The sequence below is a fragment of the Mixophyes fleayi genome, chromosome 4 (assembly GCF_038048845.1).
Source record: "Mixophyes fleayi isolate aMixFle1 chromosome 4, aMixFle1.hap1, whole genome shotgun sequence".
Lineage (NCBI taxonomy): Eukaryota > Metazoa > Chordata > Amphibia > Anura > Limnodynastidae > Mixophyes > Mixophyes fleayi.
In genome coordinates, this window is record NC_134405.1 from 66,321,570 (window position 1) to 66,349,171 (window position 27,602).

General features: G+C 41.6%; 1 protein-coding gene across 2 annotated transcripts in view; it reads right to left on the reverse strand.

The window, feature by feature from the left end:
- PROM2 (prominin 2) overlaps positions 1–27,073 on the reverse strand; it is a 60,849-nt gene extending 33,776 nt beyond the window's left edge. For both annotated transcript variants that reach the window (XM_075207377.1, XM_075207378.1), the window contains exons 1-4: positions 26,670–27,073; positions 23,327–23,376; positions 22,478–22,668; positions 16,390–16,510 (exon numbers count right to left, since the gene is read on the reverse strand). In XM_075207377.1, the coding sequence (XP_075063478.1) occupies positions 16,390–16,510; positions 22,478–22,668; positions 23,327–23,376; positions 26,670–26,925 (618 nt within the window). In that variant the 5' untranslated portion in view covers positions 26,926–27,073. The remainder of the gene's footprint in view (positions 1–16,389; positions 16,511–22,477; positions 22,669–23,326; positions 23,377–26,669) is intronic.
- Between the last annotated feature and the right edge of the window lie 529 nt (positions 27,074–27,602).

The window sequence follows — 27,602 nt, forward strand, 5'->3', positions numbered from 1 at the left end:
GGTGGATTTGCACTTCCTAACTTGCAACTATATTATTTTGCCTCTCAGTTGGTCCACCTTAGGGCATGGGTTTCAGACCCCGATTACCATGAGCTACATTGGGTGTTGGTACACCAATTTAATTCTAATCACACTCCCTTACAGTCACTGCTGGCGGGGCGGCTTGGTATGCGGGCTCCTCCGCTCCTGATTCAGGCAGTTAAGATTTGGACAATCTGTAATAAAATAATGAAACAAACTGACATTGATCCATGTACTCCTATCTGGGGGGCAAAGAAATTTGAGAAGTTGAATACAGTGAAGAGGGCCAGGGAGTGGTCACGGTTGGGTGTGGTGTCGGTAGGTCAACTTTATGACACAAATGTACTTAAATCCTTCGAACAGTTGGTTGGGGAATTCTCTGTACCCAGAACAATGTTTTATTCTTACCTTCAATTACGACACGCCCTAAACACACAATTTAAAGGGAAGACACTGGTGATTGGGGTGGCTCCACTGAGGAAACAACTACAGGCCTTGGGTTATAGAGGTCTGATCTCTCGAATGTATTCATGTCTTCTGTATGAATCCACTGCAGATGATTTGGATGGTTTGAGGAATCAGTGGGAAACAGATATTGGCCCTTTATCAGACAAGGAGTAGGGAATGGTTACAGACAGTACTAAAGGTTATACGTCATCATTAAAATTTCAACAAATACAGGTGTTTATCTTACACAGGGCCTACTTTACCCCTATTAGATTGGCAAAATTTCACCCGGATGTTACCCCTAACTGTCCGAAATGCAATTCGATCAATGCTAACTTTTGGCACCTTCTATGGGAGTGTTCATGTATACGAATCTTCTGGCGAAGGATCAGGAGATGTATTCAGGTTACTGGAATTGAAGTGTCTCTTAGTTCACCGGCCACTTGTCTCTTTGGGCTCCGTTTGAAGGGGAAAGTTAATAAACTGACAAAAATGTACATTTCACAGTTATTGATGTTGGCTAAGGTCTGTATAGCAAGGCTGTGGGTGGCCCCGACGAGTTCCCACGGTTAAAAATTGGAAGGCACTGGTTAATACCACCATAAGGCACGAGAGATTTGTTTATACTAGCAGACAGGCTCTGAAGAAATTTGAGAATATATGGTACAGATGGTTAGAGTCTCCATTCTATCCTGTGTCATCTAGTACAGATGCTCTATTTACTTAAATGTATGGCTCCCGCAGTTCTTATAATAAGTATCTGAGTCCATGTAATAAACCCTGCATGTGTAACATACTTATGTATGAGCATTTATGATGTATGATCCTGAATGAATATAGCACATTTATTATTATTATGCTTTATTGTAATCTTGTAAATTCCGTCATTTAATTCTGATATGTATGCGATTGTTTTTCTTTTCTTTTTGTTGTTTGGTATGTTTATATCTTAAAAAATTTCAATAAAAATACTGGATTGAAAAAAAACAAACTACCAACTCATATTTAAGAACTCACATAATATATACACTATACACATACAGTATGTATATACACATATACACATGTACACATATTGAATTTGGGTGGCTAGTATTTCTTCGTCGGTTGGAAAAAAAAAGAGAAGAACAAAACATTTTACAATCACAATCTTGTGACATTTGTAAAGCACATCTCGGCTCTATGGGTGTACTTTGTTCACACATTTTCCAAGCTCAGCAGAGTTCAGAAGTGCTACATTAAGTGAAACTCTCTGCTAAGGTTCATCTTGTTATGAGCACAGTATTAGCCAGGGGACTACATTTTGGAGGCACAGGCGGATATATATTGGAAGGATGTGGGGGGGGAGGGGGGTGTGATGGACAACAAACACTTATTAGGCCCATGTGTCAGACAGCTGTGGAATGGAAACTGCCTTGGTATAGGTGAAGACACTTAGGAAAGAAGGGCTGAGGACTACACTTTTATGCAGCAAAACAAAATAAGGAATGTTAGACTAGATTATAATATCAAGATACTTACATTCTTCTGCACGGGCCTGGGCTTGACTCCCTACCGCCTCTACGTAGGTTTCATAAAGGGCCTTGGATTGGGATTCTTGGTGGGTTGGGGAAAGGAAATCCTCTGGGTTTGGGGAAATGGACAGTGTGCAATACAATATTTCTTGGGCCTCCTCCTGGGCCTCCTCCACCTAATGTGCATAATCCAGGGGTTCCTGCTCTGCCTCCTCCATGGGCTCCTGATGGGGCTCCTCCTGTACATCATCCAGGGCCCGTCCTCTGCCTCCTCCATGGGCTCCTCGTGTGTTCTTCCAAAGACCCTCCTCTGCCTCCTCCATGGGCTCCCGATGAGGCTACTTCTGTGCCTCCTCCATGGGCTCCCGATGAGGCTACTCTTGTGCCTCCTCCATGGACTCCTGATGGGGCTTCTTCTGTGCCTCCTCCATGGGCTCCTGATGAGAATTCTCCTGTGCCTCCTCCATGGGCCCCATAAGAGGCTTCTCCTGAGCCTCCTCCAGGGCCTCTCCTCTGCCCCCTCCATGGGCTCCTGATGGAGCTCCTCCTGTCCCTCCCCCATGGGCTCCTGATGGAGCTCCTCCTGTGCCTCCTCCATGGGCTCCTGATGGAGCTCCTCCTGCCCCTCCTCCATGGGCTCCTGATGGAGCTCCTCCTGCCCCTCCTCCATGGGCTCCTGATGGAGCTCCTCCTGTGCCTCCTCCATGGACTCCTGATGGAGCTCCTCCTGTCCCTCCTCCATGGGCTCCTGATGGAGCTCCTCCTGTCCCTCCTCCATGGGCTCCTGATGGAGCTCCTCCTGTGCCTCCTCCATGGGCTCCATGAAGTAATTATTTTGCCCTCCATCGTAGTCTATTGGTGAGTACAAGGACATATGTGGGACAGTGTATAAGCAATTAAATGTTTTTACTGCCTTTTCCACCTGTTTAGATTCATGGCTGAGCCACAGCAGCCTGGCCCAGGCTCTGGTTCCTCTGCATCGGGCTTGAAACGGAGACATCCAAATCTCTGCCCTCAAAAGGCTGAAGTGCTGCTACAGTTGGTGAAGGAGAAGCTGCAGATTAGCAACCGGCAGCTCTCCCCCACAGCGAAAAAGCAAATCTTAAAAACATTGTCCAATGTATGGCAGACCAACATCTTTAGTAACTTTAAAAAATGTGTACATTATCAATCATACTTTGCCAATCATACTTTGTAAAATATTTTATATATAGTATACATTGCAACATTCTAATCTTTGAACATTTCGTACTGGTGGTAGGACTTTAAGCGTCATCTGAAGGACAATCTTAGAGTCCACTGCAGACGTTCTAGGGGGACATTTGGTGGTCCCCTAGCTGCCTTGGACCTCAGTCCCCTGGAGACCATGGCATTAGCCTGCATAGACGATCAGTTGGTGCAGGAGGTGGGGAGACACCACTATCCCCCAGAGATAAACTGCAGATTACAATACATGCATAAAAAATTCCAATGACTAATATTTTGTTTAAGGAAATATAAAGGCACACCAACAATAGGTTTTCACCAAAAAATATACGATTCAATTTTTAGCACTTGCCAATTTGAATGCACATAAAACACCTAAATCATTTGCATTTATACTGCAACTTAGTTAGCTTATTTCACAATCTGCCCATGGTCTTCAAGATTACTGAGTGATTTCAGAGAACATCACTTAGAGATTGCAAATGGATACCTAGCAGGGGCAGGCTGGGCTGGGGGGCAGGAGGGCATCTGCCCCCCAGGCCGGTCCCATAGTGGGCTACCTTGGGCTGGGTCACTGGGCCACCTGCATTTTACTTCCTTTAAAACAGGCTGCTGAGTCGAGTCTTGCCCCCTGGGCTGAAATTTGCCAGCCTTCCCCTGATGCCTAGTTAAAAATTCCACTCAAGACAAAGATATGCTGGTCTTTAAATTTATATGGTACTATAATTATTAACAATTTTCATAAAAGATGATCCCAAATATACACACAGACAGAAAAAATAAAATAAAAAATTGTTATGAAATCTACTAACATGATGCAAAAGTATGAGTTTTATGAAGTCAAACAGATGTTAATGTATTTTTTTTTTTAACTACTATTTTAGCTAAAGATGCAGATACAGTGAAAAAAGAGGAGGACCTTGTGGAGGACATGCGTGATGTGAAAGAGACACACATGAAAAGAGGAAAGAGGGGGCAGAAAATGTACCATTCCAATCAATTCTTAAAAACACCACACATCAAATCAACACAAACCTCACCCATATCCTTCACACTTTCCAACACACTACCTTGACCGGTCTCACAGACCTTGTTGCCTAATATGTTGCCATTAACACTCCTGACTCAATGCCACATGTTTCCCCTACGTCACATGTTTCCTCTCCTTCCCCTATGCCACACGTTTCCTCTCCTTCCCCTACGTCACACGTTTACTCTCCTTCCCCTACGTCACACGTTTCCTCTCCTTCCCCTATGCCACACGTTTCCTCTCCGTCCCCTACATCACATGTTTCCTCTCCTTCCCCTATGCCACACGTTTCCTCTCCTTCCCCTATGCCACACGTTTCCTCTCCTTCCCCTACGTCACACGTTTCCTCTCCTTCCCCTACGTCACACGTTTCCTCTCCTTCCCCTATGTCACACGTTTCCTCTCCTTCCCCTACGTCACACGTTTCTTCTCCTTCCCCTACGCCACATGTTTCCTTTCCTTCCCCTATGCCACACGTTTCCTCTCCTTCCCCTATGCCACATGTTTCCTCTCCTTCCCCTATGCCACACGTTTTCTCTCCTTCCCCTATGCCACACGTTTCCTCTCCTTCCCCTACGTCACACGTTTCCTCTCCTTCCCCTACGTCACACGTTTCCTCTCCTTCCCCTATGCCACATGTTTCCTCTCCTTCCCCTACGTCACATGTTTCCTCTCCTTCCCCTATGCCACACGTTTCCTCTCCTTCCCCTACGTCACACGTTTCCTCTCCTTCCCCTACGTCACACGTTTCCTCTCCTTCCCCTATGCCACACGTTTCCTCTCCTTCCTTTATGCCACACTTTTCCTCTTCTTCCCCTATGTCAAATTTCCTCACTCCTGCCCCTCTTCCAAATTTCTCTCCTCAGGCCCCAAATGTAACCTCTTTATCCTCCCAAAGTTTACCCTGTAGCCCCACTGCCATCTACAGCCCCTCCACCCTCTGCTGCCCCTCCACCATTGCAGTCCACATCATGGGTAACACGCAATGGCGGAAAGAGATTCAATGCTCCAAATAATGTCCCAGGGTTCAATCGAGGAAGAAAAAGAAAATAGTCTAATTTCTTTAGGATATTTGCACAAGTGGTTTTGGTTGTCACTTTTATTTTCACATAATTTTTTTGTCCATTTACTTTCAGCATTAACATAGTAACATAGTTGATGAGGTTGAAAGACACCAGACCATCAAGTTCAACCTATTTTGGAACTCCTGCAATCCCTCACTTATATTTGAAGTTGATCCAGAGTAAGCAACCGCCAATCTGTTTCAATTGTGAAAATCCCCCAAGACCCAATATTGCAGTCCTATTTTTACCCTATGTCCACTACTATCCTTCATTTTAATTAATGCTCGTATCCCTGGATACATTTTTCCACAAAAAAATTGTCTAACCCTTTCTTAAGCATATCTATTGAATCTGCCATCACAACCTTCCCTGGCAGTGAATTCCATATCTTGACTGCCCTTAATGTAAAGAATCCCTTCCTTTGCTGGTTGTGAAATTTCCTCTCCTCTAAACTTAGGGGGTGACTGCCTAAACGGGCTAATCTGGCTAATCTTTCCTCATAACTTAATGACTCCAAACCCTTTATCAATTTTGTCGCCCTTCTCTAAACCCTTTTTTGTTCCAAATTATCTTTTTTATAGAGTGGTGCCCAGAACTGTACTGCATATTCAAGATGAGGCCTTACCAATGATTTATACAGTGGCAAAATTACACTGTCTTCCCTTGCATCTATACCCTTTTTTATGCATGCCAATACTTTATTTGCCCTTGCAGCTGCTGCTTGACATTGAGCACTATTGCTAAGTCTACTGTCTACAAGCACTCCCAAATCCTTTTCCATTATAGATTCTCCTGAATGAATTCCATTTAATTTATAGATTGCATTCTTGTTTTTGATCCCTAGATGCATAACCTTACATTTATCTATGTTAAACCTCATATTCCATTTGGCTGCCCAATCCTCCAGTTTATTTAAGTCCCTCTGTAGAGAAGCTACATCTTGCTCTGATTTTATTACCTTACAGAGTTTAGTGTCATCTGCAAAAATAGAGACTTTACTCTCTAAACCATCACCAAGGTCATTAATAAATATATTAAAAATGAGTGGCCCCAGCACGGAACCTTAAAGTACTCCACTTAAAACTTTTGACCAATTAGAAAATGTTCCATTTATCACAACTTTCTGTTCCCTATTCTCTAACCAGTTTTTGATCCAAGTACAAATGTTGTTTCCTAGACCCAGTTCCCTTATTTTGTAAACCAACCTCTTGTGTGGCACTGTAAAAGCCTTTGCAAAATCTAAGTAGACCACATCTACTGTGCTGCCCTGGTCTAAGTTCCCACTAACTTCCTCATAGAAACTAATTTGATTAGTTTGACATGACCTATCCCTCCCAAATCCATGCTGATTCCCACTAATAATCTTATTGCGCACCAAGTAATCCTGAATACTATCCCTTAATATACCTTCCAGTAGTTTCCCCACTATTGATGTCAGGCTTACAGGTCTATAATTCCCTGGTTGTGATCTCTTCCCCTTTTTAAACAACGGCACCACATCTGCTATTCACCAATCCCTTGGTACTGAGCCTGATGAGATGGAATCTATGAAAATTAAGAATAGCGGTCTAGCTATTTCTGAGTTTAGCTCCATAAGAACCCTTGGGTGTATGCCATCTGGACCTGGAGCTATATTTATCTTAATATTCTTCAGTCACCTTTGGACTTCTTCCTCTGTCAACCAACCATTACATTTGAAGCAAAGCCCAAAAGGCACTTACATGTAAAGTATGATGAAACCGCGTATAGCTAGAAAAGTCTTGGGAATCTGGAGGGCTTGGATCAACGTCATCCATCTCGGCCTCTTCCACCCATGAAACCCCACTCCTTATCCCAATGGTATGGAATACCACACACAGAGCAATTATGTTGCATACAATACTCGGTGCATACAATAATGTACATTATACAGTATAAATATATTTACAGCTATCATAGATCTATTAATGCTTATTCCCAAGTTTCTGTATAATATAGTCCAAATATATATAAAAAAAAAAACTAAGCATGGTATGAAATTTAAGAAACATGACAATTCCATTAAATTATTAAATAATTAAAAAAATCAAAAGAAAAAAAATAAACCATTACAAATGTGTGGTACATAGGCATGCATAGTAGATGACAGACAAAAAATTTAAAAGATTTTAAAGCACACAACCACAGTGCACACGTATGAAAGTGTGTAGGAACTATATGACACGCACATAACATTTAAAAACAGACAACCATTGGTTATGTTCACACTCATGTGTTAAAAATGTATGAAAATAATTGTCAGGCGCCATCCCTGTGTCTCTCCTCCCAAACAGGGACAGCAGCCTGCTTCCTGTGTCGCAGCCGTATCTGGTTGCTTGGCAACCAGATGCATAGACTCGATTGGGGCTTCCATGCATGCGCGCCTCATTGCTCGGCAACGGGATGCTACTATCGGACCCTAAAGGGGCTGCTGACATCACAGCCACCGGTAATTACGCTGGGCACTTCCCTATATATAGGAGACTCTGGCACCATTAGGGTGCCAGAATATTAGGTCCTCCTGCTCTAGTGCTACTTTTACTACTTCTGTGATTGTCTCCAGTTATATGACTGGTTTCCCTGTGACCACGCTTCTGCTTATCACCTTGGCAATATATATATTGCTACCTGTGTTTCTGACCTCGGCTTCCCTGTCCTCCTTGGCTAGTTCTGTCTGCACGTCCTGACTAGGATTGCCTGACCGTCCTTACCATCTGTAGCTGCGCTGTCAACCCTCTTTGAGGACTGCGACCTGCGCATCTCCTACAGCGAAATCCCCAAACTCCCATGTGGGGGTCCCTGGAGAAGATCGGAGGGGCGTTAGACTCTGCACCTCAATGTAGGATAGTGTCAATACCAGCAAGCAGCCAACTTAGCTTCGGAAACGTTCACAATAATTTGAAAAGCAGACACAATTTCAACATTCGCAGAAGGATGCAGTGCTTGTAAAATATAAAAGAATGGACCGATCTCTTTGGTATATAACAATCCTATAATCCTCAGTAAACAATACTATAAACAATCCGCTTGACGGAATGGCATCATAGTCACCTCCTTCTAGCAGTCTTTTTGTACAATATGATGAGTGTGTGCAGGTGAATAGTCCATTCTACCATCAGTTGATGAGGATGTGAATGCTGTGTTTGGTCATCACTATCATCCGTGAGCTAGACTTGACAGTGCTCCTGAGTTTGAATCGAATGTATGTGCAGGGGAAAACCTTTACTGTACATGGACTACGTGCATCCACCCCTTCCCCAGTCCGTTCCACCTTCAAAACTTAATCTGCAGTAAGCGTCCTTTGCGCTCGAAGCTGAATTGAAAGCTGCTGCGTTCTCTGGCGTATGATCCGGTTCTGGGCATGCGCACATTGTGCGCATAATTCGCAACATGTCACCATTTCCGTTTTTTAGGCCCCTAAACTACAAACCACCAAACACTGAGAGGCACAATTGTTACACAGAACATTGCACAACGCCAAAACACCCCCTTCTGGAAATTCCTTTTTTCTTGCGTGGTATGAAACTTGTGTAGGTAATGCCAGTTACAGCAAGCCAGGCAGGCCTAATTGAGCTTGATACCGCTAATGGGAGCTACAGTATGACATCCATTAACAGACTTGTGTGGGTGAAGAGTACCTACGATTATGACAAGCAACAAAACAACATCTTATGTGACAATATGTGACTTAATTGAACATCACTTTAGCTTTGTGTCGGGAACATAATCCACACTGGATCTGACAGCGATGAACAAAAAATTAGACCATTTACTTCCACTACTTAAATCTCAACCTGGTCTGACATGTTTCATGGTAATGTTTGTTAATTCACTATCATTTTTAAGCCCCCTTCCTAAAGTGCAGTAATAAACGGTCATCACTTCACAAGGCAAAATTGCTATTGATAATTTACTATGTTGGAAAGAAATAAATGTTTTTTCATGTACTTTGATTTCTCATACCATTCCCAAATTTCTGTATTATATAGTCCAAAAATATATAAAAAACTAAGCATGGCATGAAATTTAAAAAACATGACAATTCCAAACCACCAAACATTGAGAGGCACAATTGTTACACAGAACAGGGAAGAAAAAGGGGTGATTAGGTGACAATTTATTGGTCCTGCTATAATACCTCTTCCCTTCCCTGTCATATGGGCAGGCAGAGGTATATTGGTTTCACTGCAATCGCAGGATCAGCACTAAGTTTAGATAGCTCCATAATAGTATTCATCATCATCATCATCATCAACATTTATTTATACAGCGCCAGCAAATTCCGTTGTGCTTTACAATTGGGAACAAACATTGATAAGACAATACTGGGTAATACATACAGACAGAGAGGTAAGAGAACCCTGCTCGCAAGCTTACAATCTATAGAACAATGGGAGTTTGAATCACAAGGGCATGTGCTACATCATATTGCACAATGGACCAGCTAGAATGCAAAGGTAAAAGTACTGAGAGGGCTGTGTGTGTACCAATGTTGGTCAGAGGGTTGTTGTCTTGCGTTAGCTGTGTAGAGGATAGTAATAGGGTAATCTAGGGAAATTAAGATGGTAGTTTAGGAATATCATAACCTTGTCTGAAGAGGTGGGTTTTCAGTGAACGCTTGAAGGTTTGAAGACTAGAGGAAAGTCTTACTGTGCGTGGGAGGGAATTCCACAAAGTGGGTGCAGCCCGGAAAAAGTCCTGTAACCGAGAATGGGAGGATGTGATGAGAGTGGAGGAGAGACGCAGATCTTGTGCAGAACGGAGGTGTCAAGTAGGGAGGTATTTCGAGACCAGTGAGGAGATGTATGTCGGTGCAATTTTGTTGATAGCCTTGTATGTTAGTAGAAGAATTTTATATTGGATTCGTTGAAATACAGGCAGCCAATGTAGAGACTGACAGAGTGGCTCAGCAGAGGAAAAACAGTTAGTAAGGAAATTCAATCTAGTATTTTATGGAGGTGTTATTAACACAGCATCACAGTTCCTTAAGAGACATCTACAGACAGCAGTTTGTAATAGAGATGAGCGCACTCAGATTTCCTGAATCCGAGCCTACCCGAACGTTGCCGATCCGAGTCGGATCCGAGACAGATCCGGGTATTGGCGCAAAATGAAAACTTGAAACCGAGGCTCAGAGTCATAATCCCGCTGTCGGATCTCGCGATACTCGGAACCTATAAATTCCCCGCTAGTCGCCGCCATCTTCACTCGGGCATTGATCAGGGTAGAGGGAGGGTGTGCTAGGTGGTCCTCTGTCCTGGTAGATCTCGTGCTGTGCTGTTTAGTTCTGTGCTGTGCTGTGCTGTGTTCTGCAGTATTAGTCCAGTGGTGCTGTGTGCTGTGCTCTGTCAATTTTGAGTTCAGTGGTGCAGCTGGATCCTGTGCTGTGTCCTGTTCAGTCCAGTGGTCCTGTGTCCTGTGCTCTGTGCTTCTAAGGGCATAGTTCTTATTTCCCCGTTATTCCCAAGTGTTTAAAAAAATTAAAAAAAAGTTATAAAAAAAAATACAAAAAAATTATTTAAAAAAAATTAATTACAACACAATTTGCAAAACCAATCCTGCAGTATAAGCCCATTGGTACTGCAATATTACCAAGTTCACTGATTCAGCAGTAAAAGTCCAGTGGTACTGCTATTACAAAGTTCACTGATTCAGCAGTGTATAAGTCCAGTGGTACTGCTATTACAAAGTTCACTGATTAAGCAGTATAAGTCCAGTGGTACTGATATATTACAAAGTTCACTGATTCAGCAGTATAAGTCCAGTGGTACTGCTATTACAAAGTTCACTGATTCAGCAGTATAAGTCCAGTGGTACTGCTATTACAAAGTTCACTGATTCAGCAGTATAAGTCCAGTGGTACTCTCCTGTGCCGCATATAATTTTTAAAGGCTTTGCTGAGTGTGTGTGGCTTAGGGGTACGCTCTTTTGTGCTACATATAATGGAAAACCAAAATTTGGAGTATAAAGTAGGGAAAGATCAAGACCCACTTCCTCCTAATGCTGAAGCTGCTGCCACTAGTCATGACATAGACGATGAAATGCCATCAATGTCGTCTGGCAAGCCCGATGCCCAATCTCCTAGTACAGGGCATGTAAAATCCAAAAAGCCCAAGTTCTCAAAAAATAGCAAAAAGAGAAACTTAAAATCATCTGAGGAGAAACGTAAAGTTGGCAATATGTCATATATACGACACGTAGTGGCAATGAACGGCTTAGGCCCTGGCCCGTGTTCATGACTAGTGGTCCAGCTTCACCCAAGGATCTAAGCCCTCCTCCTCCCGCCCCCACAAAAAATTTAAGAGAGTTATGCTGTCAGCAACAACAACAAAACAGCAAAGAACTCTGCCTTCTAAACAGATGACATCACAAATCCCCAAGGCGAGTCCAAGGGTGTTGTTGGTTGTGAACCCTGACCTTCCCATCACTGTACGGGAAGAGGTGACTCCATCCAGCATTTGCAGCACGCCCTCTGCATATGCTGGAAGGATCACCCACAGTCCAGTTACAGATTTGGCTAATGAAGGTGTGAATGTTGTACACCGGGAGGAGGATATTGATGTAGCTTGCGCTGAGGAGGATGCTGATGATTATGATGCAGACAGATACCAAATTGCCTTTCTCAATTTCTATTTATATTCTAGATTATATAACGGCTGAATAGTTTTCTATTTTACTCCTAGTGGAGAGGGGATCTGATGCAGACAGATACCAAACTGCCTTTGTCCATTTCTTTGTATATTTGAATTTCTAGTTCTACAGTCTATGCAGGCTGCTTTTTTTATATTCAACTACAAGTGTAGGGCGGGATGGGGGGGCATAGATAGCCACCAAAGTAACGTGGTCCATTTAATTTCACTTTCTAGCTCCACAGTCTGTGCAGCCTGCTTTTTTTTTTATCTTCAAAGTGTTTACAAGCCTTGCAATCTAAATTAACAAGAGGTAGTGACGTGGTAGAACTCCAAAAGGCAGTTTGGAAGCCCCTGAACAAACTGGCTCTATTTTACCTGAGTTGTCCCCCCTCCAGTGTGTACTTGGAAAGAGTTTTTAGTGCAGCGGGGAACCTGGTCAGTGAGCGGCGAAGGAGGTTGCTTCCTCACAACGTTGAAAAAATTATGTTTATAAAAATGAATAATCAATTCCTCAATGAAGTACAGCACTGCCCTTCAGATAGTACAGAGGGACTGTGGTTGTGGAGTCCAGCGGGGACGAATTGATAATGTGTGAGGAGGAGGAAGTACACACTGTAGGGGGAGAGGAATCAGAGGTTGAGGATGAGGACGACATCTTTCCTCAGTAGAGCCTGTTTAGTTTGTACAGGGAGAGATGAATTGTTATTTTGGTGTGGGGGCCCAAACAAACCAATCATTTCAGCTACAGTTGTTTGGTAGGCCCTGTCGCTGAAATGATTGGTTTGTTAAAGTGTGCATGTCCTATTTCAACAACATAAGGGTGGGTGGGAGGGCACAAGGACAATTCCATCTTGCAACTATTTTTTTGGCATTATGTGACCATTCAACAGTCGTTTGCCATGTTCAAAAAGTAAAAGAAAATGTCAACAAATTCAAAATATTTAATCAAAAGTTAAATGCCCTGTCATTATTTAAAACAAGAGGGTTTGACGTGCTAGAATTAGTGTAGTGTTAATATGTTATAAACACTACACTTGGAACTTGGAGGAGGTATTGTGGCCCCGGTATCAAATTTAGTACCGGGGCCACCCCACTACGCAGTCCTGATACTTGTTTGGTGGAATTCTGACCAGTTGAGGGTGTAACTATTTATTATATTGTGGCCCCGGTATCAAATTTAGTACCGGGGCCACCCCACTACACAGTCCAGAATTTTTTTTGGGGAAATTCAGAGCCGTGGAGGGTTTTTTATTAATTATATTGTGGTGACCACTCCTCTACGCAGTCCAGGTACATTTTTTGGTGCGATTCATACCAGTTGATGGTTTTCTTATTATATATATTGTGGTGACCACTCCTCTACGCAGTCCAGGTACATTATTCGGTGCGATTCAGACCAGTTGATGGTTTTCTTATTATATTGTGGTGACCCACTCCTCTACGCAGTCCAGGTACATTTATTGGTGCGAATCATACAAGTTCAGGGTTTTTAATTTATATTGTGGTGACCACTCCTCTACGCAGTCCAGGTACATTATTCGGTGCGATTCATACCAGTTGATGGTTTTCTTATTATATATATTGTGGTGACCACTCCTCTACGCAGTCCAGATACATTTATTGGTGCAAATCATACAAGTTCAGGGTTTTTAATTTATATTGTGGTGACCACTTCTCTACGCAGTCCAGGTACATTATTCGGTGCGATTCATACCAGTTGATGGTTTTCTTATTATATTGTGGTGACCACTCCTCTACGCAGTCCAGATACATTTATTGGTGCGAATCATACAAGTTCAGGGTTTTTAAATTATATTGTGGTGACCCACTCCTCTATGCAGTCCAGGTACATTTTTTGGTGCGATTAAGACCAGTTGATGGTTTTCTTATTATATTGTGGTGACCCACTCCTCTATGCAGTCCAGGTACATTTTTTGGTGCGATTAAGACCAGTTGATGGTTTTCTTATTATATTGTGGTCACCCACTCCTCTACGCAGTCCAGATACATTTATTGGTGCGAATCATACAAGTTCAGGGTTTTTAAATTATATTGTGGTGATCACTCCTCTACGCAGTCCAGGTACAATATTGGTGCGAATCATACAAGTTCAGGGTTTTTAAATTATATTGTGGTGACCACTCCTCTACGCAGTCCAGGTACATTTTTTGGTGCGATTAAGACCAGTTGATGGTTTTCTTATTATATTGTGGGGACCACTCCACTACGCAGTCCAGAAAGATACAATGCAATGTTTTGGACTAATAACTATATTGTGAGGTGTTCAGAATACACTGTAAATTAGTGGAAATGCTTGTTATTGAATGTTATTGAGGTTAATAATAGCGTAGGAGTGAAAATAAGCCCAAAAACTTGATTTTTGAACTTTTTATGCTTTTTTCAAAAAAAATCCGAATCCAAAACCTTAAATCCGAACCAAAACCTTTCGGCAGGTGTTTTGCGAAACAAATCCGAACCCAAAACATCACGAAAATCCGAATCCAAAACACAAAACACGAGACACCAAAAGTCGCCGGTGCACATCCCTAGTTTGTAAGGACATTGTCATAACTGCATCTGAAACAAGTCAAAAAGACAAGTGGGTAAATTTATCAAGCTGCAGGTTTGGAAAAGTGACGATGTTGCCTATAGCAACCAATCACATTCTAGCTGTCATTTATTTAGTACATTCTACAAAATTACAGCTAGAATCTGTAGGTTGCTATAGTCAACATTTATACTTTTTCCAACCTGCAGCTTGATAAATTTACCCCAAGATTGTGTTTAAAGCAGAGAAACACACTTACTGAAACCACTGGTCCTGTCCAGCAATAGATCTTCCAAACAAGGTAAATGCAACTAATTTTATAAATTCACTTCCAGCATTGTGCTGCCCCTCAAAACTTTCGACCTGGGACAGTTGCCTCGGGTTCCCTAGTTACAAGCATACTCTTTGCTGGGTCACTTCCTTCCTAACATAGTAATCTTCTCCAAGGGTGTGAAATATGGACATATTTAGCTATAAACACTTCAGTTTTTTCTAGTCAGCAAGACAGATTTTTCTGATACATAGTAATGCCAAACCGTGGCTCGATTTGCTGTTTTGAGAATGTCTAAATGGTTTGTAATTGACCTGTGGATTTTATTGCTCCATTGTGTGTGCCACCTCTGGTGCTGTAATTTCCATGTCTCAGGATTTTTGTGACTGTGTTAGGCCTTCCAATTACTGTGTCCTCCTATTACATATTAGCTTTGTTAAGAGCCAATGCTGTGCTTCCAGATATTTACAGCCCCTGAAGTCACATTGATCCTGGGGCACTTCAGGGGGTCACAGGAGACTGTAGAAATGAAAGGGTCATAGAAAATCTGCAGTGGTGACCTCCAGTCCAGCCTGGGGATTGATGTAACCCTCTGCTGTGTTGTACATTCTTAGTGACCCCTGTCATTCTGTGATGTGGACCTGACCTCCTTCTCTCACTGCTTCTACTATTAACAACTAGTCCCGTGCTTTGATTTCTTACCTTTTTCCCAGGAGAATCCGGCTGTCTCACTGTATTATCAGTGAAGCGTATGAGGCTAGATTTGAAATGTAGAGCAATGTCTAACTTATGTAACGCTTCTCCTTTGATGGTATTTTATGCACTTTAACATTTATGTCCATGAAATATACATTTCTGGTGTGGTTTTTACGGTAAAAATAAATGTATGGCTAACTATGATAAGAAGACATCTCACTGATGAATTACCAATACTATGGTTGAGATTAATTATAAATTGAAGCTGCTGCTGGGATCTGACGTAAGAAATACTTGTCAATCAAGTCTGTTCATTACAGTGATCTTATTCTTGGGCTTATTTATCAATCTGCGGGGATCTCGTTGCTTATCACAACAATTTATCAATACAATTTTGCAGCTGCCTCAGTGCCTGCAAACGATGAGGCTTCACTTACCCCTTTGTCTGGCCATACTCGGGGGATATTCTCATGCATGAGGATTGGATGGTGCATCCGGAGAAGGTGATAACAGAACAAACATTACAGAGCTACTCGTACTGCCACAATCTTTGTTAAATTGGCTTAACCATGTTTTCATGGGGAAGCTATCATCCATTTTTGCCAGCCAGAGGGCTTTTCACTCTTTGACGTTGCCCTCGTGGGAGTAAAGCATTTAAAGTAGGGACAGGAGACAGCACAAGAACAGCTCCTCCTGCCTCTCTGTATGAACACACAGGAGTATATTCAATTAAACGTAAAGTGCCTCCAGAACGGACCCGAAGGCACTACGCGTTACTGCATCATCACGGATTTCCCTTTGCAACCCCCATAGGGGCTTCATTGAATATGCCCCACTGACTACAAGTCACACAGACATTTGTTGCTTTGAACATGAAAATTGATTAGAACTGTCAAAATCAATTCTGCTCTTTCTGTATCTTGCCGTGACATGGTCACCCACCTGTGGAATGCTGCTTACGGAGAATCGGAAATTCTGCACGGTCCTAGTTAGGTCCTGCACTCCTGTGCCAACCTCTTCATGTGTCTTCTGGTTCAAATAGAAAGTGCAGACTAGGCCAGCGCTGAGGCAAGAGAAGGGATAGAGTTAGTTACACATATTTACCACATTATCACAAAGAGGAACCAAACATCGTAAGTAAATTTAAACCTTTAACTGTGAAGCATGCTCCATCTGACTTACCACTGCAGCTCTGTTAAAAAGTAAAGTGGGATTGAGCAAATCCTCCATTAGAAAGTTAAAGCCACATATCCCATTTTTTAATAAACCTTTTCGCACAAAGCACAATTTGCTATACACAGCTGCAAAGCTCTAAAGCAGGTCATACAATACTACACTTTTCAAGTTAAACACACATTTTTGAGAGTCTACGAATGATTTAACTCTACAGGTGTACTAACTATACAGGTGTACTAACTATACAGGTGTACACACCAGCACTAAAGAAGAGGCAATTTGGAAAGACAGTTTTGGATATTTTGGACAAGAGGGTGGCAAGGGTTTTTGGTGTAAAAGAAAGACAACTTGGAGTTATGGGTATGTAACAAAGTTGTAGACATTATCAGACAGTAGCTATTTATTTATATTGTACCAAGATCTCATGTAACATCTCAGCAGAGATCAAAATGTATATTAAACAAAGGAGAGGTCACACCAATGTCATTTGTTGTTATGAAGTGGTTGTATTATGGGCGCTGGGCAGGAGATGGGACATCATCTAGGTGGATAGATAAATACAGCACAAGTGCAATAGATACACAGTTCACATGCGATGACTGATACCATAACACTTCCCTAGAGGACTAGTCTAATATACTTCTTTGTACATTGCCAAGTGAGTACTTTGCAGCATAAAAGCCACTGATGAAACTCAATAGTCTGCTCTGTTTAGATTTACAGTAGATGACAAGAAGGGGATGAGTATTATGTGTCAGAAACAGCTGCTGCCCATATGTATGAATGGATTAATGCATCTCCCCTGCTTGTCGTTTGTCAGTGTGTCATTGTTCATCAGTTTGGAAAAATAATAGCATTGTTAAGGACTATGAAGATAGATTGATAAATAAAATAAAAGGCACTAGAGTTCTTGACATGGGTATCACTGAAGAGTCATGTGTGATCTGCAAAGCAGAAGCAGATTGGCACTAATAATCTGCCATGGCACAGAGCCCACATTGGTCCATATTCCTGTACAAGCCCTAAGCCATAGCACAACCAGAGTCCAAGGTGCAGCCCTCCTGTTCAGTCAGCTTCCCCCCTAGGATAACTGGTGCTGACTTATTGCAAAACCTCCTCTTGTGGCTGCAGTAGTATCAATTATACACATAGAGAACCAAGATGCAGATGATCGTTCTCCCATAACAGTAGGTTTATGCCACAACAGACAAGGTGCATACTTGTTCCCTTATCTGACTGAATGGCGCCATCTTGGTTCTTCCTGTGTATTTTTTATTGGCGTCACCAAAAGCTCATTACTGTAGTGTGACCGAACACAGGGCATGCAGAAGCCGCAGTCCGAGACTAATAAAACAGGGCTGGGAGGCTACAAAGGATTGTCAGCCCAGACCAGACCAACTACACTGTCAGGCACACCAGTCCCTCTGGCAAACGCAAGATTACCAGTCCAGGTCTGCACGATGAAGGTGCGTATGGACAAGTTCAGTTAAGGGGGAGATGTACTAAAAATGGCAACTTAAACATTTTTAAAATTGGTCAAAAGAAGAAATAAGAACAATAGGTTCCTTTCTTTGCCCCACCTCTAGTCTATGAAGCAGTGATTGTATTTACTAGTACAGCAAGTTCCAGTAATTTTTTTTGATTTAAAGGTGATTTTTACCAGTTATACTTGTAGAAACCCCAGTGAAATGAATAGGAAAAGTTCAATGTCTGCCGTTTGCCATTACTGCCAAACATGGTAGTTATAGAATAGTCAGATATACGGACACCATGCTGCTGGTGTCAAGTGTTTGTAAATGATCCTACTTTTTTGTATTTCCATGTCCTGGGAGCTCCCCAGAAGCGCTAATTATTTTTTCCCACATGAATTGAGAGTTAGACATCTTTAATTCATTAATTAATTGATTAATTACTTGTTGCTCACTGTGCTTATGCTGTGTTATGATAATTCCCTATCAAGCCCAATCAGGCTTCCCTACAGCCTTCAAATCTTTGAATGCTCTCTGAAAACTCATCTGTTTATTAGAGCTTACGCTACACCCACCTGTACTACCTACACTAAGGCACCCTCACAACTGTGCCAATCTCCACTTTAAGCAGGTGGCGGATCTAGATAATTGGTGTACCGGGGGCGATTTAGGGGGGCGATTTAGGCCCTGCCCCCCTTCTGCCTTCTGAGGCTGCCGGCGGCTGCACACTATGCAGGTCCGTTCTGCAGTGACAGTGTGCTGCCCGAATGCTCTGATTGTGTTTAAAACACAATCAGAGCGGCCGGGCAGCACACTGTCACTGCAGAACGGACCTGCACATAATGTGCAGCCGTCGGCAGCAAGCCCCCGCTAGGGGGGAAGGATTGCCCCGATGGCCCCCCCCCCCCCTCCTGGATCCGCCACTGACTTTAAGCCACGCTCATTTCTCTTGTTCACGTTGAGCCCTCTTCCACTTAGAATGTAAGCTCCATAATACGCATACCCCTCCCTACCCTTTGTTTTTCAGCTCTGCATTTATTTTGTCTACCTTGTATTTGTTTACCTTGTATGTCCCTGTTTTATATATGTCCTGCTTTCCACACTGTATCGCGTCATAGAGCACTGATGCTTTACAAATCAACAACAACAACAATAATATGTCTACTCCACATGAGTTACTCTGTTTTTTTCTGTATCTACCTTCATATCTTGTTAGCTTCTTTTCAGCTCAAGTTCTTTAATATAAAAGACATCTCACACATAGAACCATAGTATCTTAATACACCACATCGATATGTTTTTTGGGCCTCTTTAAACCTCCTTTAATATTATATTTAACCATAACATAGTTTGATTTGAGTTTTTAGACATTTGGAAGTGCTTCAGATCAACAGTCTAATGCAGGGGTAGGCAACCTGCGGCTCTCCAGGTGTTGTGAAACTACAAGTCCCAGCAGGCCTTGCCAGCTATCTGCTGGTTTATATACTGACAAAGCATGCTGGGACATGTAGTTTCACAACACCTGGAGAGCCGCAGGTTGCCTACCCCTGGTCTAATGCATTTGTGGTATTTGAAACATGTTAAGAATTTTTTTTTTTTCTTAATTATAGTCCTTAATGGTCCCATTCTGTTCCCATAAACCGCACTCCTCTAAACCATTGATTCCCCATGAACAAATGCAGACCATATAAAATTCACTTTGATAGCACTGCAAAGTAGAGTTCATCTCAGTTGAAATCTTTAATCTTTTTAACCTATGAATATGCTGATTGAGAACTTTACCACCTTGGGGCCTAGACTAATGTTCCAGATGTCTCGCCCATGAACCAACCCTGGCTAACCCTAGAAATCTGGTTTGGTTGCACTTTAATGAATTTGGGTTTTTCACTGAATAGATCATATACAAACTGGATGCAGTCGCTGGTCTTGTCTAGGGACACACTCATGAATTAGTGTAGAAAGATATTGTTGATTATGTGAGATCAAGGTTTTGCTCACATTGAACATCAGAGCTTTCCAGTTATATAAAATAGTCTATTTTTTTTACACCATATTGGAGGTGTCAGGAATAGGGCTTCAGAACATTATATACATTAAGGTTCCTGGACAATGAATTAATCAACAAATGGATGTGATTAAAACTTAATATGTGATACATGAAATATAGACAGCCTGATGTCTCCAGTTTGTCCTGAGTTAAAGAATACATAAATAATGGTCAAGCGAGCAGTGTTTAGGAGAAAAAAATGAACATTAAATGATATTAGGCAGATCCTTGCGGTACATTCACAAAACATTGCAATGAGCGTCTGTGGAACAGATGAACAATGACAAATAGAATGGTTGCGTGTCAAAAATGTCGCGCAGAAACTAAACATAAGCTCATATGCATAAAATTAAAGTGTCTGCATATTTTGTATTTTGAGCAATACTGTGACAAAATAAATGAACTTTTTGTAAAGATTCAGGTTTTAGCTACGTGGAACTTATATTTAACCCCTGGTACGCTGACAAGCCCAGCAGCAGTAATGGAGTTTTTAAAACCCAGCATCCGCTGATACACTGCTTGTTCTTGTGTGTTTCAGGTGCATTAACAAGCTCTTTAAAAGGCTCCCGGGCTCTTTAGATGTAAAATGAAATGACGGCGGTTCTGAAATGGGGTCAAATGACAGCAGAATGACAGCGCTGCCTGCTACACTCACTACACTGCGGCCTTAATGTGGGAATAACTAAAAGTGAATCCTTTCTCCAGTGCCCGCTAATCCCATTCAAGGTTTACTTATCCAGCTTCAAAGAGCTGGTACGGTGAGGATTGAACCTGCAATGTAATTATCCTAATAAATTATTAACTGTTTCTGCTCTATAGCCAGTAGGACCCTTTTCTATGCCGAATATTACATTGACGACTGCCATTAAATATATTTCATACAATTTCATAAGCCATTACCCCATGTAGCTAACAGTTTAGTGGCATAATAGAGTTGTCTAGTCTTACATTCTAGATGCATAATATCATCATTATACCATAGAGCTTACAGTCTAGTAAGATAATGGGGGTGGAACCCTATAATCACAGATCTTACACTTTAGTCCATAATGTGATCATTATTAGAGATGCTCAGGCTCGGTTTCCCGAGAACCGAACACACCCGAAGTTAGCAGATCCGAGTACCAAGGCGAGTCGGCTCTGTACTTTCGTGCGCACTCGGAATTGAAAACGAGGCAAAACGTCATTGTTACGTCGTCGGATCTCGGATCTTGTGAGCTTTGGATTCTATAAGTACCGCCCTCTACGGCGATCCAGCGTCATTTCACAGAGGGACACAGAAGGGGTAGCACAGTTCTTGGCAGTCTCTAGTGCAGTTGGGCAGCATCATAGCTAGAAAAGAAAGAGGAGGGGTAGCTCCATTGCTCCATTGTTAATTGTCATTGCTGAATTAGAAATAATAGGGCTGGCAGGCTTGGTCTTCTAAATCTGCAGTCACATTGTACTGTGTTATATAGGTAAAACACAAGGAGGAGAGCTGCATTTCTAATTGTCATTGCTGAAATAGAAATAATAGTTGGTATTCTAAATCTGAGTCTTTGTTTGAAAGTGTATGAAAATAATATTGTGACCTGTGAGGTGGTCAAAATTAACTGCAAATGACTTGAAATTAGTGTAATTGAGGTTAATAATAATAATGTAGGGGGAAAAAAGCAAAAATATGTGATTTTAGCAACAAAAATATAGGGATTTTAGAAAAAAAAAAATCGGGATCCAAAACACGCATGGGTGGTTTTGCCAAAACCAAAACACAAAGTTAATCCAGATCCAAAACCAAAACCAAAACCAGAACACAGGCGGTCCGTGAACATCTCTAATCATTATATCACAGAGTTTACAGTCTAATAAGATAACTGGGGGTCCTTATCCAACAGAGCTTACAGTTTAGTGGCAGAATGTTAGTTTTTATTGGGCAAAGTAAGGCAGGATCTGATGGACAGTAAATAAGATATGGTGCTCAATTCTTATAATGCTACCTTAAAAATCAGGCCAAAACTTGCATTATAAAGGGAGTGACATATCATGTAATTAAAACGCTTGAATGCACTTTGTGCATAGAATATAACTGGCAAGAGCACTGAGGAAACACAGTAATACACAAGCTGCAGCTCTGTGAGATTAACGCTGTGTTTACCTATATGTCACTGCTCTGTGTGCTTGTGACGTTTGCTGATTGGTCACCGACGGGAATAGGAGTCATGGTGCCGGAGTGGGTACATCAAAGGTCAATAGGTGACACATATGGGAAAGAATCAGACTGTTAGCGACATAACCTGCCCAGTATCATCTGTAGACCTGTCCATTGTTATTACATGGTGATATATCAGGTATCACTTACAACAGAAAGCAGAGGGTGAAGAGGAGGCCCAGGAACACAGGAGTCGGCTGGCAGATAATTCCCTCACACGGTAAGACCCTTCTCCCACGACACTGGAATATGCAGAAAGTGATCCCAAATACCAGTATAAATATGGAGAAAAGAACTGTAATGACCGCACAGGTCACGTATCCCGCCTCATACTTCACAACCTGCAAGAAAACAGATCGTTTTAATGTTGATATTGAAGGACAATTTACTGGGACAACAGAACATTTGCCGGCAATGTAAGAATTTTTCATATGCAACCCAGGGTACAATCAGTTTATTTTTCATATGATATTAGTATATTAACTTACTGTATAAACCTGTACGATGCAGAAGTGTATAACCCCTCTGTAGCACATCACCACTGAACTTGTGGTATGTTATCAGTCAATTAACCTCTAGAGTTTCATATCACCAGATCTAAAAACCTCCTAACAGATTCATATTAATATGTATTTCAACATTTTTGCAATTCTCCATCTAAACCTGTTCTCCAATATAAATAGTATATGAAAGTATGACCTCCTGCTCTGGATATGTCCAGAACCGCCTTGCAAACAGGAGTCAGTACAGGTACAAGCATGGGCGGAACACTACATCAATAGTGGCAGGAACTACTGAAGTTGTATAGAGTGTGGTGGCTACAGGGCCCTGGGGCACTGTAGCTGCTACACCCCCTATAACGGCAGTAGTTCTCCCACTTGGTGCTTCAAATATTCATAGAACTGTATAGCCTTTTGATTTAAGAAGACTATTTAGTATTTGCGGTCTTAAAGGTAGATTCCAAAAACCTGTGATTCCAATTGCAAAGATTTCACTCACTTCAGAAGTTTCCAAGGATGAGGTATTTGTGAGAAGCACACGCAGCAATTCTAGGGAACAAAATACATCAAATGTAACTGGGATATATACATCATAATGGTGCATTTCAAATTAAAAGCAGTCAATTTGTGATAACTCTCTTGCTTTCTTCTGTGAAGCATTTAACTCCTCATTCTAAAACTAGAGCTTGTGTACTACACTGCATTGAAGTGCAACATTTGCACTGAACCTCAGCAAACAACCAGCAATTATGTTGTATCTGTCTAGTGCAAGAAAGACAATGAAAACAGTAGTGTCTGATTGGCTTAGTGCACATTGTGAATCTAAATACAATATTAATAAATGAGCTTTACTGTATACACTGTAAATGCAATAAACTGTAGCCTACTGCACTTATCGTTCTTTATGTCAAAGCAAAATAGGTCACAGCATTCATATGTTCTCATGACCAGACACTAACTACCACTCCTTACATATCTTTTCATGACCAAACACTAACTATTACTCCATTCATATCTTCTCATGACCAGACACTAACTATTACTCCATTCATATCTTCTCATGACCAGACACTAACTATTACTCCATTCATATCTTCTCATGACCAGACACTAACTACTACTCCATTCATATCTTCTCATGACCAGACACTAACTACTACTCCATTCATATCTTCTCATGACCAGACACTAACTACCACTCCTTACATATCTTCTCATGACCAGACACTAACTACCACTCCATTCATATCTTCTCATGACCAGACACTAACTACTACTCCATTCATATCTTCTCATGACCAGACACTAACTATTACTCCATTCATATCTTCTCATGACCAGACACTAACTACTACTCCATTCATATCTTCTCATGACCAGACACTAACTACTACTCCATTCATATCTTCTCATGACCAGACACTAACTACCACTCCTTACATATCTTCTCATGACCAAACACTAACTATTACTCCATTCATATCTTCTCATGACCAGACACTAACTATTACTCCATTCATATCTTCTCATGACCAGACACTAACTATTACTCCATTCATATCTTCTCATGACCAGACACTAACTATTACTCCATTCATATCTTCTCATGACCAGACACTAACTATTACTCCATTCATATCTTCTCATGACCAGACACTAACTACTACTCCATTCATATCTTCTCATGACCAGACACTAACTACTACTCCATTCATATCTTCTCATGACCAGACACTAAATACCACTCTATCGATATCTTCTCATGAGCAGACACTAACTACCACTCCATTCATATCTTCTCATGACCAGACACTAAATACCACTCTATCGATATCTTCTCATGAGCAGACACTAACTACCACTCCATTCATATCTTCTCATGACCAGACACTAACTACCACTCCATTCATATCTTCTCATGACCAGACACTAACTACCACTCCATTCATATCTTCTCATGACCAGACACTAACTACCACTCCATTCATATCTTCTCATGACCAGACACTAACTACCACTCCATTCATATCTTCTCATGACCAGACACTAACTACCACTCCATTCATATCTTCTCATGACCAGACACTAACTACCACTCCATTCATATCTTCTCATGACCAGACACTAACTACCACTCCATTCATATCTTCTCATTACCAGACACTAAATACCACTCTATCGATATCTTCTCATGAGCAGACACTCATGTCCTCAAGACAAGAGGCATCTCACTATATTCATATGTTTTTAGGACCATCGCACTCAGCCCTTCTTAAGGAAAGTAACAGTAGGCCACAATACTTGACTCTCCTCAAGTCAAGACACTATATGATATGCTCATCTACCTTCAAAATAAGGCTTTATATAACACTGCACTCATCTCTCCTCAAAATGAGTTATTATATTACACTAAACCCATCTCTTGACATGGTAAGGCATTATATTACACTGCACTCGTTTCTCCTCAAGATAAGTCTTTATATTACACTGCACCCATCTCTCCTCAAGATGAGGTATTATATTACACTGCCCACAAGGTACATCTTTATATTACACTGCCCATAAGGTACATCTTTATATTACACTGCCAACAAGGTACATCTTTATATTACACTGCCCTTATCTCTCCACAAGGTACATCTTTATATTACACTGCCCACAAGGTACATCTTTATATTACACTGCCCACAAGGTACATCTTTATATTACACTGCCCTTATCTCTCCACAATGTACATCTTTATATTACACTGCCCACAAGGTACATCTTTATATTACACTGCCCTTATCTCTCCACAATGTACATCTTTATATTACACTGCCCTTATCTCTCCACAAGGTACATCTTTATATTACACTGCCCTTATCTCTCCACAAGGTACATCTTTATATTACACTGCCCACAAGGTACATCTTTATATTACACTGCGCACAAGGTACATCTTTATATTACACTGCCCTTATCTCTCCACAATGTACATCTTTATATTACACTGCCCACAAGGTACATCTTTATATTACACTGCCCTTATCTCTCCACAATGTACATCTTTATATTACACTGCCCTTATCTCTCCACAAGGTACATCTTTATATTACACTGCCCTTATCTCTCCACAAGGTACATCTTTATATTACACTGACCACAAGGTACATCTTTATATTACACTGCCCACAAGGTACATCTTTATATTACACTGCCCTTATCTCTCCACAAGGTACATCTTTATATTACACTGCCCTTATCTCTCCACAAGGTACATCTTTATATTACACTGACCACAAGGTACATCTTTATATTACACTGCCCACAAGGTACATCTTTATATTACACTGCCCTTATCTCTCCACAAGGTACATCTTTATATTACACTGCCCACAAGGTACATCTTTATATTACACTGCCCACAAGGTACATCTTTATATTACACTGCCCTTATCTCTCCACAAGGTAAGGCATTATATTATACAGCACTCACCGCTCCTGTTAATAAAGTATAATTACACACATGTGCTCAAATTAAGACAAGTCTACCAATTCTTATTGCTTCATGCAGAGGCAATGTGCTGTCATCATTATCTTACTTTATGTTACATTGAAACTCCTCTATCAATAACACCAGACCAAATGTGATTCACCAGAATTCAGAGCTGACCTTGGCCACACATTTCTGGCACTATCACCTTTTACATCCTATACAGCTCATACAACACTAGGCACCCTACTGCTTCCCTCCTGTTTCCATTTCCATGATGTTTGTAGTTCTTTATATTCCTAAATTCCATTCATTGTAACCTGCCTCTATCGACATACATCAAATACCTGTTGTCAGTTTCTCCTACCTTGTGGAAAGGGGTTTGGCTGTACTGCGTTCAGAAACAACCTCTGCATCCTATAAAGAGGAGCCAGTGCCTCAGAATCTCGTCTCACAACAGAAATATTCTGATTATTTCCCACGGCATCAAACGTTAGCTCTTCAGGATCAGTGCCCAACTGACATGTCTGGGGAGCCACCTGTCCCATATTATACAACAGGACACAAAGCACCCAGTACATGACAGGGTACACAGAGCCTATGCTGAAATTCAGAAAACCCATCTTCCCACAAGCTGTTGATGTAGCAGTATCACTGGTCAGATATCAGAGGTTCCATTATACAGACACCCCAACTGTCCTTCTGCTGCACATCACTAGTACATCTGAATTAGGTCAGCAGCTGAGAGCAGTGACACTCCTAGACCTACTGTCACGGTGCATGTGTTTCATTGAACCTGATATACCTGTTTATTTACATTGGGAAAGGCCCAGTATTCTGCAAGCGCATCCCAGGCACATCCTCCTCTGCTGAGTCACAAATACCTGGGATAGAGCAAGAGTGTCTGGTAAGTAACTACCAATTACAAGACTCAAGCTCATCACTGCTGCTGCACTTTCTGCATTGCCAGGGACGGATCATCACATGACGTTCACCTCAGATGAGCCAGGCTCATGTACAGGAAGTAGTTGATTCATAGGGCCATATTTAACAAATAGTGATGGTTCACTATCGTGCACTTACCGTAAAATCCATGGCCCTCTGTGTGTCCCGCATATTTAAGAAAGGTACATCACAGCAGATATCGTGGATATCTGCTGCTTTGCATTCTGCTTCGTTTTTGGGAGCAGTCACCATTCAATAGTATAGTGACTGCTCCCTCTCGCAATCTAACAAGTTCCGAAAAATAGTTTTTTTTGGAAACCTGTCATGTTAATGTACGCCAGCTGAAGCTGGCGTA